Below are 18,945 nucleotides of genomic sequence, written 5' to 3' on the forward strand. Positions count from 1 at the left end.
TGTCTGTCATGTACTCAATAAACAAACCAGAACCAACAGGCTACCTTGTCTGCCTTTTATTTCTCTGAGCTCAGCAATGATTGCATGTTCTCTGGCCACAGCAGGCTGCTGCAAGTGCTAGATTGCTGTAACTGGTGTCAGGCCACTTTGTTTCTTCTTATTTTTATCACTTATTATTAATAATGATTATTTATTTTTAATATTTTGTTATTATTACATATGCTTAGTTACCCTTATCTATAAGCATGCACCTTATTAATAAACACAGCATTGCAAACTTCTGTTCAGTGGATTGCAGTCAGTCTTCACTTGTGAAGACGGCTCGGACCAAGTGAGGGGTTCGGAACGGGGTTGGTTGGTTCGGAAGGGGGTTGGTTGGTTGGTTGGTTCGGAAGGCGGCACGCAGATCAGCCCCCCGCCATCGCTGCGATGCACAGCCGCGGGGGCGGGGCATAGCGGCTGGGGGTGGGGCTTAGAAGGCGAGGCCGGGGGATTGGCTGGGAGCGGGGTCACGTGAGCGGAAGGCGCGAGTTGCCATGGCGAGGGGGGGATGGCGGCGCCCTGTTGGGTGCTGCGGTGCTGTTCGTGCCGCCGCTTCCAGGCGCAGCAGGTGGGGTGCGGGCCGATGGGCCGGGAGCGCGCTGCGGGCCGCATCTGACTCCCCCTGCTCTTCCTAGGCCAAGCGGAGCCGGAAGTGGAGCTGCTGCGTGTGCGGGCAGCGGCAGGCCCTGCAGAAGGTGAGGGGCCGGAAGGGCCGAGCAGCCTGTGGTGTTGGGGGCGCCGAGTGGTGTTGGGGGCGCCGAGTGGTGTTGGGGGCGCTGTGTGGCTCGGCGCGCTGAGGCGCGGCGTCACTTCGTGCTGTTTGTTCCCTGCTGGGCGCTCCCTGCCGCTGTGTTACTTCTGCAGGTCTACGGGCAGGGCTCCGGCCGGGACTGCAGGCTGCACGTCCAGAAGCTGAACTTGCTGCAGGGTGAGGCGGAGGAGGCCGCTGCCCGTACGGCTCGGTAGGGGCTCGTAGGGCTGTTGGGCTGCTTTCCCTGCTGAGCGCGGTTCTGCCCTGTGGTAAAGCCCAAACGTGTGCCATCCGTGTCACCCACCTCTCGGTTACACACCGCTGGATTTAGCGTCCTGGCATGCTGCTTTGAACGAGGGCTTCTTTCAGATAAGATCGTTATTGTGTTGGTTAGGCCTTTGCCTGTTAAAATATGTGGAGCAGAGTTTTGATTTGTTTGGTTAATCTCTTTTATTGACAGAAATGCATTAGTGCAAACATTTGGGTGTAACTCCTCCTGGGCTGGAAAATCTTAGTGAGGCTTTCCTGTTTATTTCACCCCAGTCTGTTTATTAATTGCCTAATTGTGAACTGAGCTTGAACTTGTAGAGCTTCCTCTGCACTCAGGGTTATTTTCAGAGATGAATCAGAGGCAGTTAGATAACTTTGTTGTGTAATGCAGTGCTCCAGGGTTAAGTTTTGGGAAGAAAACTCAGTGTTTGTTCACTTTATGAAAAAAAAAAAGTTGCTGTTCACAAACATTATGAAATAAATTCCCTGTTTCCCTGCTTGCTTAGGGCATAATCAGTGGTTTTAAGCTGTCATCCCAAAAGATACGCTGTTCTATCCCTAATTACGATCAATTAAAAATTGTCAGTTCATGGCTAGTGGCTTTCGATCAGAATCATTACTCTATTTGTATGGGAGGAAAGCAGACAAACCTCCAATACAGTATAAACAGTCGATTTGCACACTGGATTAGGAACTCCAATTTAAACATCTGTTTCAGGCACAGAGAAGAATGTGAAAACGACAACAGAAATGCAGCAGTCCTTCATGAGAACAATTCGGTGCAGCAGGTGAGACACCTACAAAGCTGGAATAAATACGTAGCCATGCTGACCCGGGGAATCAAAGTGAAACCAGTGATCCCTTTATATTAACACAGCTGAGATGATAGTGTGTATATACAGGCTGCAGGAGAGATGTAGAATGTGATGCAAACAGAAACTTTCTGCTCTACCCGGATGCTGAACCTGGGAACAAGATAGAGGAACATGTCCTAAAGTGACTTGTCACAGGAGGCATTCAGCACAAATGTGACAAGGCCAGGGTTGAGAACCTTGTATTTTGCTGTTTACAGTAATTCTCTGATGTTGTAGGGGGGAAGGACAGAAGTGAGTCGCTGGAGTAAGTATCTGGACAAGGGCAGTGAAGATCAAGAAGAGGAGGAAGAGGAAGGAAGTACAGAAAGGCAACAGTTCTGTTCTCAGAGGAAGAATGCTGTGGAAGAACGAAGGTACAGTGATACAGGCTGGCATTTCAGATGACAACAGAAAGAACTTTTTTTGTAATTCCTACCTTTAAGTGATGATCATTAGTTAAAGGGTTGTGGGAGATATTTTATTATAGCTGAACAAAGTACAGGCTGTAATAAACAGCGTGGCTTGACTTCTGTTGCTAGGAGTTTGCTTTTCATGAGCATTTATGGTGACTTGTTTGTGATAAAAATCACAGTGGAGTTAACCAGGCACCTTTCTGTGTGGTTCTTTTGATCAGGAAAAAGCAGGAGAGTTTCCTCTACGGTGATGTTCAGGAGAACTCGGAGGAAGATGGTGCTTTCCAGTTTACCTATCAAGCCAAAAAGGTTAGAACCTCTTGAGTATTTTTAGCTGTAGAAGACTAAAGCAAAACAGTGTTCTCCTGGTTCCTTTCATGTCATTGTAACTTTGAAGTTTTAAATGTCTTCCTCTGCTCTAATATTGAATGAACGGGGAGAAGCAGCAAATTGTATTGTGACTTTCTCTCTGCAGGGTTTTAGTCAGGTATAAGCAAATGCCATCTGATATAAGGTAAAAGTGGTTTGGCCAGATTCCTCCATCAGTGCAACTGTTGTCAGTTCTGTTTTGCTGTTGTTGAGCATCAACGCCTTGCATAAGACACAGCTATGGGGTTACTGTAATTATCTGCCCTGCTAGTTAAGTTGCCTTGAGTCTTCACAGCCCAGGGTTCATAGATCCAGCTCTGCTTCAGATTGCTGGTGAAAACTTAAGTGTATTTAAAGGACAAGAGTGCTCTTTCTTTGCCTGTTTCTTGGTACACATGCTGCATTTCCAACCAAGCTCTTTCTTTCTCTTGTTACAGCACAAGAAATGTTCAACAGCAGTGCCTGATGGAGATGATGGAGATGCTGTTTCTGCAGACAGTGGTGTAGTGCCAACTGTCTTTGAGTCCACAGTGCCACAACAGAACAACCAACCCCCAGCTGCTTGTACCAAACCCTCCAAGTGGGAAAAGTACCTCTCCTGTTCTAACAACCGTAGTGAAAATGCTGTTATGGCCACCTTGTCACCACAGGATGGCAGTGGAAGGTTGGGACCACACAGCACCGCTGCTGTAAGTGAGGCCACTACACATTTGGAGCAGGTTCAAAGTGCTCTACCTCTAGGTACAGATTTTGAATCTAAGAAGTGCGTAGCTAACACCGAGCAACTTGCCTTAAAACTGCCTGGCAGCATGCAGGCCAGCACCAGTTGCTCAGGTGAGAATGATGCATTGGCCAAAGAAGCTCCAAGTCAGGTGCTATGGGCTGCAGCTGGTGACTGCAGCGCTGGTAGCAGACCTGCACCCAGCCTTGTGAGGCCCACACCTCACACCACTTCTTGTGAACACCTCTTCTGCACAGGTGATGACTTCAATGATGATTTCTGAGAAACTTGGGTATCTTCACCATTGCTTTTCTGTCTGTCTGTTGTGTGGTTGGCTTGTATACTGTGCACTGAAGCAAGATTTTGAAGTGAAGGTAGCTTTAGGAGCACTATTAAAGAAGTTGCTTAAAGGCTATCTAGCTGTGTTCTGTTGGGAAAGACTGATCCAAGAAGTGCTACATTTGCACAGTGGTGCCTAGCAAGCGTATTAGAAGTGAGAATGGAAGGAGGGAGGGAGCAGAGGTGCATCCAAGGCTTTAAGGATATCTGACTGGTACAGTTAAGTTCTGTGATGAATTCCCCACTGTAAACTGCAGCTCTTTTTCCTTGTTCTAGCTCTTTGTTTACATCACCCATAGCAACTCTTTCTTTCAAAGCTACTGTGCAGGCTTCAGAGCCAAGCATTTGATTTCCCTTCACAAATGAACAGCCCTAAGAGTCTGCTCAAAGCCCAAGTTATGGGCAAGAAATAGACTGCCACAGTGCTGGGCTGTCTGTTATACTCGGAGTCACCTGACATGGCAATCACATGCTCTTGGCCTGGACCTTCTATCTTATAATCAAGTTCCAGTTAACAGAGTAGAACAGTTACGATAATTAAATGCCCACAAACTCATCACCAGTGAAAGAGTGGCAGTATTATTTATTTCTTCCTCCACACTACAAGCACTTAGGAACATGAAACAGAAACCTTTAACAGAAGATGCATTTCTAGAGTTAACTGTATCACGTTATTTTCTTTCAGTTAGAAGGAAACTAGTTTTTGTTACACGGACTACTACAAGTTAGGAGGCTGCTTGAAATACTGGATGGCATCTAGTGCTGCCCCGATGTCACAGTTCTTTGTCTGCAGGAGTCGAGTGAGCCATCCACCCTCATCAGAGAAGCCCATAGAGAGCATCTGGGACAGGGATTCAATCAAGCGAGGGTCTGCTTCTGTTAAGAGAATGATAGTTTGAAGTTAAAATGCTTCACATTAATAGCAAACCAGACAAGGCTGTGGTATCACATGGTAGGCTGGCACTAATCCTAGCAGATCTGGCATAGCTGACAAGCACTGGAAGACACTCCTGTGTATCCTATGAGGCAGACATTTTGAGGTACAGCATATGTAACTGCTAAGGAAACAGCTGAGTTAGATCTGTCTGTCCTTGCTGTACGCATCAGTGCTGGGGGTTTCAGTTAAGTGACCTGGCATACTTCTAACTAGCTCTTGCCAGAGAAGCCTCTTAAGTCACAGGATGTACTGTCTACAGCCTGCATTAAAAGGCTCTCAAAGAGTACACAGCAAGGACACTGTTTAGGAGGCCACCTTTTTCATGCTGCTCAAATGGCATGTTAGTACCAGTTTAAGACTTGCTGCCCCCGTTCAAGCAGAGAACATGCCTGTTCCTAACAGCATGCAGAGTGTTGCCCGAGCACAAGTTACAATTTAACTTGTCCATATGTGAGCTTGGTTTCTAAGCAGGTTTGCTTATACTGGGCAAGCTGGCAATAACTGAGAGCAACTTTCACCCACATGAAACCTGCACGCATTCTCGTACCTGGTGGGAGATGTGGGTAGAGTGCAGCCTCTCTCAGCCCTGTAGGTCCTGCCTGGGGAGCTTCCTGAGCTACATCTAGGGATCTGGGATCATCTGTCTCTGGCATTTGTAGAGACTGCAGTTCACCTGTGGAAGGATCCACTTCTTTGGAAGATAAGTGGGTCCAGTCCTCATCACCCCCTGATGAACTGCTTGACTCGCTGTGTTCCTGAAATGGAAAGAAAGGAGGTCCAGGTGCTGCAGTGCTTTCCAGGTAGGATGCATGCTCTTACTATCTGCTTTTAATGGGAAGAATTACCTTCACAACAAGTCCCACCTTTGCTGTAAACCAGTAAAGCAAAGGTGCCATATATTATCTATCTGCTGACAACTGACTCATCAGTCTCACAACACATACCAATTACTTTCTCTCCAGTAAAGCCTCACAACCATATTAAATCAGTGCAGTGTTTCTTGTACCTGGGACTGGAGGCTGCCATCTTCCATCTGTGTGGGCACAGGATCTATCACCATATCTTGTATCTGCTCTGCAACATTGCTTACTACCGTAGCAGAATCTGTGCTATTCCAGTATGGTTTGGTCTGGCTGTTCTGGTTAAGAGTACTGCTGCTTGACTCAGCATTGTTACTCTCTTGATTAGGAGGAGCAGGAGTCACTTTGCTTCTCTGTCCTCCATGTTCCACATCGATATCAACTTCAATACCTAGGGACACATTTGAGACCAAGAAAAAATGTTAGATTTTCTGAAAGCACAGTTCTAAGAAAAAGTACACATTAATCCTGGACTGAATGCTGCAGCATGATAAAACTGTAATCCTACAGTTTTCCATATAATATGTATGAATTCAAGTTTGTGAAGTGTTCTTTTAGTAGGCTTTGATGCACCAATTAGTCATTCTCCACTAAATAGACAGGCCATATGTTTAGAGGGTCAAGGCAGAACTGAAGTATGCCTGCCTAAGCAAAATATCACTGTAACGTGATTTTAAGTCATTGGTGACTTGGGGTTATATAATTAATCCCTTCCTCAGCTCCTTACAAAGGACTCTGAAAAGGTACTGAGTGGATGGCCTACACCCAAACAATTTTAGTACACAATAATTTAAGGCTTTGAGGCTTAGTAGCACAAAGTGGTTCTGGTCCCAACCACAACAGCTGGCTGCTGCTCCTGGTGGGAGCAAAGCCAGTCTCAGGGATGGGGATGACACACTGTAAGCCACTTACCCAGGGGGCTCAGAAAAGCTGCCACACTCTCCCCAACGTTCTTTAAGAAGGTGACATTGGGGTCCTGGGGCTGGCTGTTAGTAGAAGCTTCTAGAAGAATAATTTGTGTTAGTACACATAGCAGCCCACAGGGAAAGAGCACATCCCCAGGAATTCTTGGTGCTCGTTTTGTGTCACTCATCTGCACAGCACAGAGGCAGCAGAGAGACCAAAACCACCTCTAGAACAGACCAGTGGCATTAGCACTGTTAAGGCTCATCAGCCATGCTGAAAGGCACGTCTAAGAGCAGAGCAGTGACATGCTTGACCTAATAGCTCTGCTTGGTCTGGTTCCAAATAATCCCTCTGTAGACTCATGTATTACATGGCCACAAGACACACCAGAAGTGAAGCATCCTGAAAGGGGCTAATTATTTCACACAAATTAGATTAGTTCCCATGTCTCTTTTCGCACCCAGATTCCACACTGTGCTGTGAAGTCCCAGCTACTCTGCTCCTCCAGCACTGCTCTCCTTTACCAGACCACCTCCTCTTACCTCCAGCAGCGGGTGGACTGGAGGCAGCAGCACTGGCTTGGGCTTGTTCCGAGTTCTGGCATGGAGCTGCAGGTCCAGGATACCCCCAGCAGTGCATCCAGGGGAAGGGCGGAACGCCGTGCCGCATCTTACGGAGCCAGCGCCCTCTGGGAAGCCACTGCAAAAGGTGATGTTTGTGGGGCAAGTGAAACTTAAAGCTTACATCTGGGTAGCATCCCATTCGTTGGTTCCGCTCCCTAAGTTTTGCTCACCTCAAACGGATTCAGCAGCGGGCTCTGAAACATCACCATGTTGTGCTCCTTGTGGATGCCTTTCCCCTCGCAGGTGCTGCACAGGTCGTAGTCAGGGCAGACGGTGCACTTGAAGCGAGCACCCACCACCGGCCCCTCGCAGCCGTCGCAGATGACGTTGGGGTGCACCATGTCACGGGGAGGCTCCTGGCTGCACTGCGAGCGATGTTCACGCCTGCACTCCTTTTTCTCTATTAAGGAAAGGGAACTTTGCATCAAGAACGAGGCTACTATTTAAAGGCTGGAAATCGGGCAGAGGAGAAGGAAACACAAACAGCCCTTGTCACAGCAGTATTGACTTACTAGGTCAGTTTATTTTTACACTGGCTGCCAAACACAAGCTGAGGGCACATGAGAACACTGACCAAGTGCAAAGGGGTGTTACAAGCATACCTGCGCCTCAAACAGCATGCCTCACCCCTAGCACTCTGCATTGTTTTAGATTAGTGCTGCACCACCCTGCTTGGTGTGTTGTCCTACTTTGTGAAGTGCTGTGAGAATGGAACACTTCTTGAGAGGGCTCAGCAGTGCCAGGAGACACAGCAGATGAGAACTGAGACAAGAAGAGTGGCTTACATGACTCGCTGCATGGACTGCACGTAAAGCTTTGCAGGTATCCAAGTGAACAGAAGGGACTGAGGAACAATGTGCTTAGGAATAAGCTGGATTTTGGGCCCCTTAGCATGTCACAGCACCTGCTGGTAGTACAGCAGGGGATTCATAGGACCAGCCCAAACACAGCAGCTCTCACTGTGCCAACCGAGCCCCTGGAGCCAGGAAGAAGCCCTGGGCAGGGTGGGTTTATGCCCTGTCATTACCCTGCCCTTCATTTAACCTCCCCTCTGAGCTGTGGTGTGAAGATGAGGGACAGGACGGGGATTTTCCCAGTCTCGGAGCCCAGCCAGCAGCACATCGAGCCAAAGCACTCGGTGCCACCAGGGCTGCGGGGCGTTACCTCTGATGTACACGCGGAAGACCCCGTCCTGCACATAAGGCATGGCCATATCCAGCTCCTCGTCGGTAGAGAACGCGATCAGGTCCCCGTCTTCATCTGGGTAGGGCAGAGGACCCCGTCAGGCGCTCGGCCCACGGAGCAGAGGGACACCGCGCCGCCAGGCCCGCCCCACCTCCCGGCCAAGGGGCTCCCGACGGCCCCGACCCGCGGGGGGAGCCCCCCGCCGCGCTCACCCTTATAGTGCATGCGGAACGCGGGCGGCGGCCCGGCCCGCAGCAGCCCCTGGAAGAGCTCGGCGACGCGGTCGTGGACGGCCTGATAGCGGACGGGCGGCATCAGGGAGAAGCGGCGGATCTCGCGGGTCGCATCTTCCTTGCCCAGCAGGTAGGCTTTCACCGTCAGCGCCGCCATGGCTGTGGCGCAGCAGGAATTGCCGGCGGGACGCGAGGCTGCGATAGGCGCTGCGGGGCGGGCGACGCGGGGCGGGCGGGGTGCTGTGCGCCCGTGTCTTATAGCGCCGCGCTGCGGGCTGGGCGGAGCGGGGTTTGGCCACGCCCCCTCCCGCAGGCCACGCCCCTTTGGCCTGGCGGCGCCCGCGGCCTGCGCTGCCGGGGGAGTGTAAATAGAGAGACGTTATTCGCCCCGAAAGTAATGCCTCCTATTTTTCTCCGTGGGAGCTACAGCAGCTACAGAGAGCCCGATGACACTATTCGATAGAGCAAGTTCTCAGCTACAAAATGTTGTCACCACCACAATGCTATGCGTTTTCACCAGTGATGAACAAGAGCCTGCATGCTGCTCTCATAAAATCCTGTCCTGCTGGAGGTGACTGCTGTCACTGTCAGCACTGCTGAAATGCACCACCCACCGCCATGCTGTGCTCACAGCCACTCACTCATCTCCACAAACACTCAGCAGGCATTGGTGAATGTCAGTGAGCACCACTTCTTCAACCTCTGCTGCCATCCTGCCACCAAACAGGAGGCATTACTTTTGGAGCAGCCCTTGTATGTTGGTTGTGTAGCACTGATTTCCTCCAGCCCGTGGCCCGGCTGCCCAGCTTGGGCTGAGATGATAAAACTGTAGAACCTGTGCTGTGATGCAGTGCCCTTTGCAGCCAAGCACAGGGTAAGCGTTGGTTTCCATGCGCCAAAACGCGGCCTGCCACGCGGGTCTGTCCTTGGCCCACGTGAGTCAGTTTTGAGATCGCAGCGCTCTTCTGGAAAGCAGCACTCATGCAGCATGAGGTGACAAGGGAAAGCTTGATGTGAGCCACGGCCTGGGCATCAACACCAGGAATCCTTGTGCTCCTCCATGTGAACTTCAATCCACTAAACATGGGGAACGTCCCATCTCTGTGCTGCCTGCTGAGTCACACTGGGCCCTCTGGCTGTGACATCACTCACTTTCTCAAAACACAAAGAAAACAAGGCCTCGGCCGGGCTGTGGTGAGCTCAGCTCATGGTCATGGGATGGGGTGACTCAGCGTTCCCTCCTCCTCCTTGAGGTGGGGATTTCCTTCTCCAGGCCCTGACTGGTGTTTCCCCATGGCTGGGGCCCTGCTGTGCTCCCATGTATTCCCACGGCACTCCCTGCATCCTCTCATCCCACAGCTGGACAGATGAAGGATGTCTCCCCACCAAACCCCACCTGCACACAGCTCTGCAGCCTGAGATTTGGCTTGAGCTCATGTTAACTTGAGCCTATATTAACCCAAGCTTGGCATTCATTTGACAGCACTGAATGTTTTCTTGCCATTCTTTAGGAATCATGCTCCATCAGAACAACCCTTGCTCAAAAAACCCCTTGGCAACCCCGGCTTACGAGCAGCTCCCCAGATGCACGGAGCAGGACAGCAAAGCAGACGGGAATAAAACTGCTCCAGTTTCATGATTCCAAGTTGCAGAGGAAGGGCTCAGAAAAGAGCATTCAGCACCCCTGCAGCTCTGCTTCCTCCCTCCACCCACCTTCTGCTGGAAAGCGTTTAAAAATATTTGCTGAGATTGCTGCTCCAAAGGCCCAATCGTCAAAAGTGCTCCTTCTGCCCAAGCTCTGCACTGTCACAGCAAAGCCCCGCTGGGATTCAGCTCCCGTGCTCACAAACCACAACAGAGCTGCTGGCAGTTCTCCAGAGGGAATCATTATCCAAGCCACCGCCCCACCACCCTGCACCTGGGCGGGGGGGGAGGGTTTGCCCTGTGCAGAGCTGCAGAGAGCAGGTGCTGGTGCTTTCCAGAGGCTTCTGGAGAGGGATCCTCCGGATGTGCGAGGTCAGATGCTGATGACTCACCCTGCCCCATGACTGCTTCCTCCTCCGGCCCTGCAGAAGGGCTGCCTGCCCTCCTCCATGCCTCCTTCAGCCTCACCAGGGCTCCCACCCAGCCCTGAGGCAGCTCCTGGTGTCCAATCACCATCATGATTAACAATGCATAACATAACAAATAACAAAAAACACCTTGCATCCAGCCTGCTTCCAGGGTGTCACAAATACATGCTCACACATATATATGCGCACATCAGTAGGTAGGTGTACATGCATTGATACAGAAATACATCTCTGTTTTGGTGGTAGGATCATGTTCAGAAACGTTGCTTAGGAAAACTGTGTGGGCAGAAGGGGAAGCCAAGCTGTCTTTTTGCTGTCTCATTTTGAGGTCTGGTTTTCCTGAAGCTGAGCTCTGAACCTGGTGGTGTTTACATAGGATCAGAACCATTCGTCACTGGTGTAACACAACACTTCTTTTTAAGGGAGGAAGAGCAGGCACTGAGCAAAGACAGGAAGAAGGTGCAGATGGCAAGCATGGAGTCAGCATGCATCTATGCCGTGAGAGGACACCAGAGCTCTGTGCTTGCACAGGTGAGATGGCACTTTTTTCAACCTACATTCCTTACCTGGAGCGAGTGCTGTGTTCAGAATGTGATTTGTGACTTTTGCCCCGAATGAGAACCTGAAGGCAATAATGTCTGAATGCGGCAGCCTATGGGCGCCTGGCAATGAGGTCACTTTGTTGCTGATGAAATAGCACTGTGCTGATGCAGAGCAGCTGGGCCAGAGTCAAGCTGGGGGTGAACGACTCTTCAGAGAACCAGACAAAATCAGCTATCAATCTGCACTGCATTCTAAATCTGGTCCTAACACGCATTTCTCCTAATTTCTGTCATGGCCTTAACTGTGGGCTGCTCACAGTGTGCAAACCAAGCTCCTGCAGTGTGCTCAGTGCTGCCAGCACCGACGGGACGAAGGTCACCGGGCTCTGTTTGCTGTTTGGGTCTTTGAGTGTTTGCAGTTCACAATTCAAACTTTGCTTAATAAAAAAAAAAAAAAAAGGAATGACAAAATAAAGCCAAAACTGAGGTGGGGGCAGGGAGGGCCTTTAGGAGTCAAGGTAAACTTTGCCACCAATACAAATGTCACAGGGGCCAAAAGTTGCGCTCTTATTTTTCCAATGAAAGCCCAAGGTTTTATCATGCCGTGGTGTGGGGAAGCTCATTTATTTCTTCAGCCTTTTATGAAAACAAAATACAACAGAGAAATTAGATTAAGCCCTATCCTTTGAAAGGAGTCTAATTGATCGTCTTGGAGAAATTATTGTTTTTCTTTCCCACTGCAGGTGCATCGCATATCCCAAGCGGTGGGAGCATTTTGCACATCTGGAAACAGTCCGTCAGCATCTGATTCTGATTCTGATGATTCTGGTGCAGCAGAACACATCCTGGTATTGCCCTGAACTCCACAATGGTCATAGGGCTCAGCACTGCTCCCACCCGCAGCTCTCTGGAGGGGTTCCCCCATTAACTGCAGTTCCTGCAGTGCACATCAAGGTTTCAAAAAGTGATTCATTGCCCAAAATGGGGAAGGGATGCAGGGCTGCCTAATTGCCACCCCGTGTGTATGGCTGCTGTAATGCAGCGGTGCTGCAGCTCTGGGAGCCCACAGTGCACTGCCTTTTCAGCCCAGCCTCACTGTGCAGCTCACAAGGAAATGAAGCTGAGCCCATCAGCAGAAGACTGATGAACTAAAGAACAAGCTAACTAACATTTATATCTGATTTCTTCTGTCCTGCCCAGCAGCTGAAGGTGGACTCTGTGCAGGGTGTTTCTGCACCCACTGCACTATGCACAAAGATATGTGTACACAGTGCACACCTGTATATAGAGAGACAGACAGGTGCATGTAGGGATATGTACCCCTGCACTCACTTTCACATGCACACATCCACACAGACCTGTGCGGGCACCTTTGCATGCATGCATTTCTATGTCAGGATTTATGTGTGCACACACACATACACGTGTGCAGCTATGTGCATAAACTGAGTATAGAGGTAGCTGCCATTGTATATGCAAACCACGTGTACATGAGTGCATAGGTACACACACACACGTGCACACACACAGAGATGTATATACATGTACACACACGCACACACACAGAGATGCATACACACGTACACACACACACAGATGTATATACACGTACACACACACACATGCACACACACAGAGATGCATATACACGTGCACACACATGTACACACACACACGTGCACACACACAGAGGTGTGTATACACGTACACACACACATGCACACACACAAAGATGTATATACACGTACACACACACATGCACGCACACAGAGATGCATATACACGTGCACACACATGTACACACACACACGTGCACGCACACAGAGGTGTGTATACACGTACACACACGTGCACGCACGCACTCCATCGCAGCTGCCATACCGCATTCCCCCACATGGGGGCGCTCTCCGCCCGCGCCCCTCCCGGCCCCGCCCCTCCATGCCCCGCCCCGCCCGCCCGGCGCGGCGCGGCGCGGTCCCTGCATGCGGGCGGGCGGGCGCCGCGCCCCGCTCCGCGCACTCCGGGGCCCCCGGGGCCGCCGAGGCCGCGCCGCGTTCGGGCCATGCGGCCGCCGCCGGCGGAGAGGAGGCGATGAGGCTCCGCAGCGGCACGGCGCTCACGCTGCTGCTCGGCTGCCTCTGCGCCTTGCTCTCGCTCTCGTGGTACGGAGCCTTCGGCGGGCACAAAGGTAAGGGGCGGCTCCGGGCCGCGGGGCGATCCGGTGGGGTCCGCGGAGATCCTGTGGGTGGATCCTGGGGACCCGGGGTCCCGGCTGGCGGCATCCTGACGCGCCGCGCTGAGGTCCCATAGCGTCCGCGGGGGCCGCGCTGGGGGTCCGCGGTGCTGCGCTGCGGGCTGGGGGTGAGCCGGGGCTGCTGGGCGCTGCCGGCTGCGATGCTCGAGGGGAGAACCTGTGCCGGCTTTAAATCCTACTGGGTTTCAATCCCTATGGAGAGATGGGGGCCCCGTGGCTTCAGGGCGATGAGGGACCAGAAGGATGGGGAGCCGAGCGCCCCGCTGCCGTGCTGGGGCTCTGTGAGCAGCCCCTCCCTGTGCTTCTGCGTGGTGCTGAGCTGGGTGCCGGGTTTGGGACGGTCCCCTGTCCACAGCTGGGAGCTGCAGCCTCTGCTGATCCTGCAGCAGAAATACGGGGCGTGACCCCAGGGGAAGCCCCTCTGTGTCCTTCTGGTAGGGCTCGCAGCCCTGATTCCGTCTGGCACCGGTTGCTGATGAACAGCGGTGGTTACAACAGGTTACAGGTAGCGCGGGTTGTGTGCCGGCACGGTGTGTTTGCAGCCGGTGTGGCTGTCCTGGGACCGTTGTCAGCCCTCGGAGGTCATGCAGTCCATCCCAGCCCCTACGTAGAATCGGGGCATACGTATCCTTCCTGCCTGATGTTTATCCTACTGATTCCTAATAACCTATGATGACAGAGATACCTGAGCTCCCCAGACAGAGTTTGACATTTAACAGCCCTACCAGCAGATTTTTCATACGATCTAAGCAGAAATATTGCTCTGTTTCCCTTCTTGGGGTACACGCAGGGCGGTTCCTTCCCTCACTACAGGAGCTCTTCGGTCTGTGGTCGCTCCGCTGCTCCCCTCAGGGCTGTCATGTTGAGCTGACACCCAGCACAGGGCTGAGGCACTGCTGTGCTCAGAGAGCAGAGCTCGCTGTGGGTCTTATCTTTCTCACTGTGTACTTTTGTTGCTTTGTACTTTTGCTACAGATGATGCACGTTTAATGGTTTTTGGTCCCATCTGCCCTTTAGCTGTGCTTCTCCAGAACTTTTCCTGCTTTCCGTTCCTCACCTGGTTCATTGTTCTCACCAAATCCCATTACATCGCTGAACCACGTCTTCCTTGTTTTAACAGATGAGTGCAGGGGGTCAGGATTGTTCCAAATGCTGCTCTTGTGCTGGCACCCCCTCAGCTGGGGGTGGCCTTCGAATGCCATCAGTGCGTTTTGTGTCCCAACAAGCAGCTCATGGATGGGAGTCCCAGTCTGGGCTTCCCTGGACCGTTCCTCAGTCAGGTCCTCCCACTCCTTGCTTTATTGGCAAACCCCATTCACACCCATTTGTGCCTGCAGTGGGACATCTTGCAGCAGCCGGGTCCATCTCCTGCATCCCAGCTCTATTATGGGATGTCACACCCTGCCACAGAAATATGATGCGTTTGCAGTGATTTGGTTGTGGTAAAGAAGGGTTTCTTGTGCTCAGTCCTCATCGCTGTCTAAATACATCATTGAAGTTAAGCTGATTAATCTGTAATATCCCAGATCCTCCTATCCCCATGCCCTGGCTCCTCGGGGCAGGCTGTGTCCATCACTCACTGCAGCATTGCTGTCCCCTGCCACGACCTGGGGACAGCTCTGGTGACACTGCTCTGCACAAATGGGGAGCACATGGATGATAAAACACAGAAAGCATCGCAGAGCCTGCTTGCCTCTGTCACCTGCTCTTTGTTGGGAGGACAAAACAATTAAGTGAAAGACGTTCAAACAGGTCTGACCAGCTCCACAGTCGCTCTCACACAGCTGCTCAGGGTTTGCTTACCCACTGCAGGTAGCACAGGGGCTGTGATGCCCTCCTTGTGGTGCATGATGTTGCAGGCTGGCAGCCCTTGGGAGCAGCACCCAGCAGTTTTCCTGCCTGCAGATGAGCAACAGAAGGGATGAGAACAAGTTCCAGTGAGATGCTAGCGGGTTGGTGGGTTTCCTCCTTTGATAAGGACAGTTTGGATGTGGCAGGGCTTCCTGTCCGTTCTGTTCCTTGCTCCTGCACCCAGAGTTCTGCAGCTCCTGTTGGAGGTGCAGGGCAGCACTTTGCAGGTCCTGTCCCTGCTCAGGGCTGGGGCTGTCCCTGTGTGTGACATCCACAGTGTATGTGACACATATATGTGACACATGTACCAACCTGCGGAGGCTGAGGGGGTGCAGATGGGGGCTCTGCAAAGGAGCTGCAGAGGTTGGAAATCTGTCATTAAAATGCACAACAAATAACAAGGATGTGCAGGAGTGTTTCTGAGAGCCCCTGCTGGGTCATTGCAGTGCTCACCAGCAGCTGTGGCTGATGCACGGAGTGCAGCAGCATGTGCAAGATTATCTTGCTTATGGTTTGACCAAATTCATCCCGACAATGAGTGGCACCATGCAATCTGTTGAAGTGCATTTATCAAAATAAAGCTTTCGTTGCCTGAAGCCAACTGCATTTCTGCTTACATCCCTTGGCAATTTATTGTTGGGTGTTCACACTGGGCTCTCACTCTGTGTGCCCTTATGGGTGTTCCTCTGCTGCTGGGAAGGACAGAAGCAGAACGGGTTGGTGCACACCTCTGGTTATACCGAGCATGGCCTGTGGTTTACTTCTCTTGCAGAACAAAACCATTTCTGCTTTGCGATTCCCTTTGATTCATCTGGAAGAAATCATTGATTTGTGCTTATATCCTGAATGTTCATTGATTATTCACTTAGTGTTTAAGGTAAAGCCCATCTACAGCTTGCTAGTTTAAGTGAAACTGCCACTCATCTCCGGAAACCTTTGAAGCCTGCTGAATTATGAAGAAATTGCTTTAGTGATAAACTGGGCAAAGCTGCTCCGCCTGATCATCTCTGGTACGAGTGCAGTGGGCACAGTGCTGGTGTTGGTTCCCCCTGCACACAGAAACCAAGAGAACCATTTTTGGTGAAAGCCATGGAGAAATCCACAAAACGCTGCTTCCACTGAGCAGGATGGAAGAGCTGAGGTGAAGGGCAGAGCTGAAACCCATTTGGGGGCAGAAAGGCAGAAAACCTTCCCACGGCTGTTGGAATCATTGAGGTTGGAAAAGACCACAAAGATCGCCAAGTCCAACCATTGACTGCTCACTAAGCCGTGTCCCCCAGAGCCACATCTTACCCGTTCCTCTCAAATCTTGGATGGATGTGAACTCACTCCTGCAGCAGCCAGCCTACCAACCATTGGCCCACTGTTGGCCCCAGTGAACCCTCGCTGAGATTTGCAACTCCTGAATTCCAAGTGGTGGTGAACAACAAACACACCCGAGCCCTGGGATGTGTCATGCGGCTCTCTTTGATTTTGGGTTTAGGGGTCCCTGGGGCATGAGGCTGGGATGCCCTGGGATAGATGGCATGGAGCATCCCAGTGCATGGGGAAAAAACTTCCCTCCTCACCTGAAGGATGCAACTGTTCCCATGCTGGTTCTGGTTGGCCTCTTGTTTTTTCCCAAGAGGAAGCCGGTGAGGTCAGCAGGGCTCAGTGCATGCAGGCAGAAGTCGCTGCCAAATTAAGGGATTATGAAAACTATTAAAATAAAGGAAGGGCTTTAGCTGGGGCTGGAAGGTTCATACTGCTAGAAGGAGAGGCTTTTGAGGGATTGCTGATCGAGCATCTGCTTAATAGCTTCCTGGCTTGGGGAGAGGATTGTTGTCTTTGACAGAGGGAAATGTGTTTTCCTGCTTTTCTTATTGTAATTGAGGTGTAGAGACTTTTTATTCAGCGATGACCTTTGTTTTGTTTGTGGTAGAACAGCTCACTTCATCCTTCTCTCGCTTTGCAAGACAACCCAAGAAGGGCAGGTCTCTGTTTTAAACCATCTTTCTCCTTTCTCTGTAGCATTGGCTGCTTTTCCGAGTGCTTGTATCCCTCTTGAGTCACATTATTTTTTTCCTCATGTTAGTTGAGCTGCATTGTCCATTTGCTTTTATCCACAACTGTCACACTTGTGGTTTAGGGTTAGCTGCAGTGAATTGATACTAACCTGGGGAAGATCACTGCACTGGTACCAGTGCCACTGCCTGCTGCCTCACCAGGAGTTTTTGGACCGACTGGTTCTTTATGGCATGGATATACCCTGAAGGATATGAGGTAGTTTTTCTTCTCTCCCAGTGATGGCGAGAGCTTTCTGTAAGCAAGAAACACGCAGCATTCCCACTGCTTGTCCCCACATAAGCAAGAACTTGCCTGTGTTGGGTGCCTGGTGGATGAGTGGGCTTGGGTAGGGTTAGGCTCTCTCAGGGTTGACAGCACCCTTAGAAAAGTGCCCAAGGAATGAATTATTCAGTTAATGCTGGCAAAAGCAGTGTGGTGTCCTCCTCTCCCTCCTGTGAATGCCCAGACTCTGATGTTGTGCTTTTGATCTTGCCTTTCCTGTTTTAACGATGCCTTTTTGGTGCCATGTCTCATTGCTCTTTCTTTGGAGCTGTCTTTGATATCTTTTCCCCCTTTGTCTTCCATTTCCCTCAATTTCCTCTCTTCCTTCTTCCTTTGATTTTGTAGAAAATGACCAGGATGGACTTACTTATTCTATGTCACTTTCCCTCTTAAACTTGTCTCATTTGACTTATCTACCATTCAAGGACCTTTCCCAGATGCTTACCTAACACTGTGGCTTCATCAACTCCATGGAGCTGGCTGGTCCCACAGATTCATGGTACACCAGCACTTCACTTCTTTGGATGGTTCACTGAGAGTGGTTGTGGGGCTGGGCACAGCAAACTGTAGGTAGAAAAATAGTAAAAGCAGAGGGAATGTTTTAATGTCATGGCTGAGCTGAACCTTTCTGATCTGAGAGAATACTTGGGGCCTTGAGGAACAATGAGGGAGCTTATCTCACACCTCCTAGATGGAGCCTGAGGTTAATCATAGAATCATAAAGGGTGGAAAAGACCCCTAAGATCCCCAAGTCCAACCCCTACCCATCCTACCGTGCCCATAACCACGTCCCTCAGTGCCACATCTCCACAGTGCTCAAACACCTGGAGGGATGGTGACCCCCCACCTCCCTGGGCAGCTGTGCGACTGCATCTCTGCTCTTTCAGAGAAGAAATGTTTCCTACCAAGCAGCCTGAACAAAGGAGAACGAAGTGCTGTGTTTCAAAGCTGGTTCATTTGCTGATGTTGGGGATGGAGAGGTATTTAAAAAAAACAAAAACGTAAGAAGTGGAAACTCAAATTCATGCTGCATGCAGATTTCTTGGTTTGATGGCTGAAATTCTTCCTTGTGCCATCATTCTGGTGAAGACCAATGAAACGTGGCTTTTCCCTGAGCTGGAAGGCTGTGACGAGGGAGGAGATAAGCGACCAGAATGGCATTTGTGCATAACTGGGACATGGACTGTGGGCTGGCTCCATATAGATCAGTTTGTGTTTCATTAACGTCTGGTTCCACCCTGTCTGTCGGTTTTATTAGATTAATTTATTACTTTCTGAAAATGCCTCTCCAGTGAACTAAAATATCTGTTGACTGGAAGTATTTGGTTACCATGAAAAAGTGCATTTGGCACGTCTTTGGCAAATATTAACTACTTTCTTCTGTTTCTCTTTGCA

General features: G+C 50.7%; 3 protein-coding genes and 1 long non-coding RNA gene across 6 annotated transcripts in view; 3 read left to right on the top strand and 1 right to left on the bottom strand.

Moving 5' to 3' along the window:
* Window positions 1-523: 523 nt before the first annotated feature.
* LOC125700295 (MRN complex interacting protein) lies at window positions 524-4,236 on the top strand. The gene is made up of 7 exons (XM_048960755.1): window positions 524-610; window positions 678-737; window positions 907-1,004; window positions 1,782-1,851; window positions 2,155-2,291; window positions 2,552-2,639; window positions 3,137-4,236. The coding sequence occupies exons 1-7, from the start codon at window positions 551-553 to the stop codon at window positions 3,701-3,703; spliced, it is 1,080 nt and encodes a 359-aa protein (XP_048816712.1). The 5' UTR covers window positions 524-550; the 3' UTR covers window positions 3,704-4,236.
* Window positions 4,237-4,339: 103 nt separating this feature from the next.
* On the bottom strand, window positions 4,340-8,750 carry SQSTM1 (sequestosome 1). Of its 3 annotated transcripts, none has more exons than XM_048960754.1 (8): window positions 8,483-8,750; window positions 8,250-8,345; window positions 7,256-7,485; window positions 7,005-7,161; window positions 6,469-6,558; window positions 5,703-5,947; window positions 5,370-5,451; window positions 4,340-4,635 (listed from the first exon to the last, which is right to left on the bottom strand). In XM_048960754.1, exons 1-8 carry the CDS (start codon window positions 8,658-8,660, stop codon window positions 4,478-4,480), a joined length of 1,236 nt encoding a protein of 411 aa, XP_048816711.1. In that variant the 5' UTR covers window positions 8,661-8,750; the 3' UTR covers window positions 4,340-4,477. The 3 variants fall into 3 exon arrangements, with proteins under 3 accessions (XP_048816711.1, XP_048816709.1, XP_048816710.1); XM_048960752.1 differs by having other exon boundaries at window positions 5,244-5,451; XM_048960753.1 differs by lacking the exon at window positions 6,469-6,558 and having other exon boundaries at window positions 5,244-5,451.
* A 2,042-nt stretch (window positions 8,751-10,792) lies between these two features.
* On the top strand, window positions 10,793-12,936 carry LOC125700254 (uncharacterized). The gene is made up of 3 exons (XR_007379824.1): window positions 10,793-10,903; window positions 10,998-11,106; window positions 11,861-12,936. It is a non-coding gene; the product is annotated as an uncharacterized LOC125700254 (long non-coding RNA).
* A 184-nt stretch (window positions 12,937-13,120) lies between these two features.
* MGAT4B (alpha-1,3-mannosyl-glycoprotein 4-beta-N-acetylglucosaminyltransferase B) overlaps window positions 13,121-18,945 on the top strand; it is a 36,554-nt gene continuing 30,729 nt past the window's right edge. Inside the window, exon 1 of the mRNA XM_048960555.1 lies at window positions 13,121-13,305. Within this exon, the coding sequence (XP_048816512.1) occupies window positions 13,209-13,305 (97 nt within the window). The 5' untranslated portion in view covers window positions 13,121-13,208. The remainder of the gene's footprint in view (window positions 13,306-18,945) is intronic.

Source organism: Lagopus muta, chromosome 14 (genome assembly GCF_023343835.1).
Source record: "Lagopus muta isolate bLagMut1 chromosome 14, bLagMut1 primary, whole genome shotgun sequence".
Lineage (NCBI taxonomy): Eukaryota > Metazoa > Chordata > Aves > Galliformes > Phasianidae > Lagopus > Lagopus muta.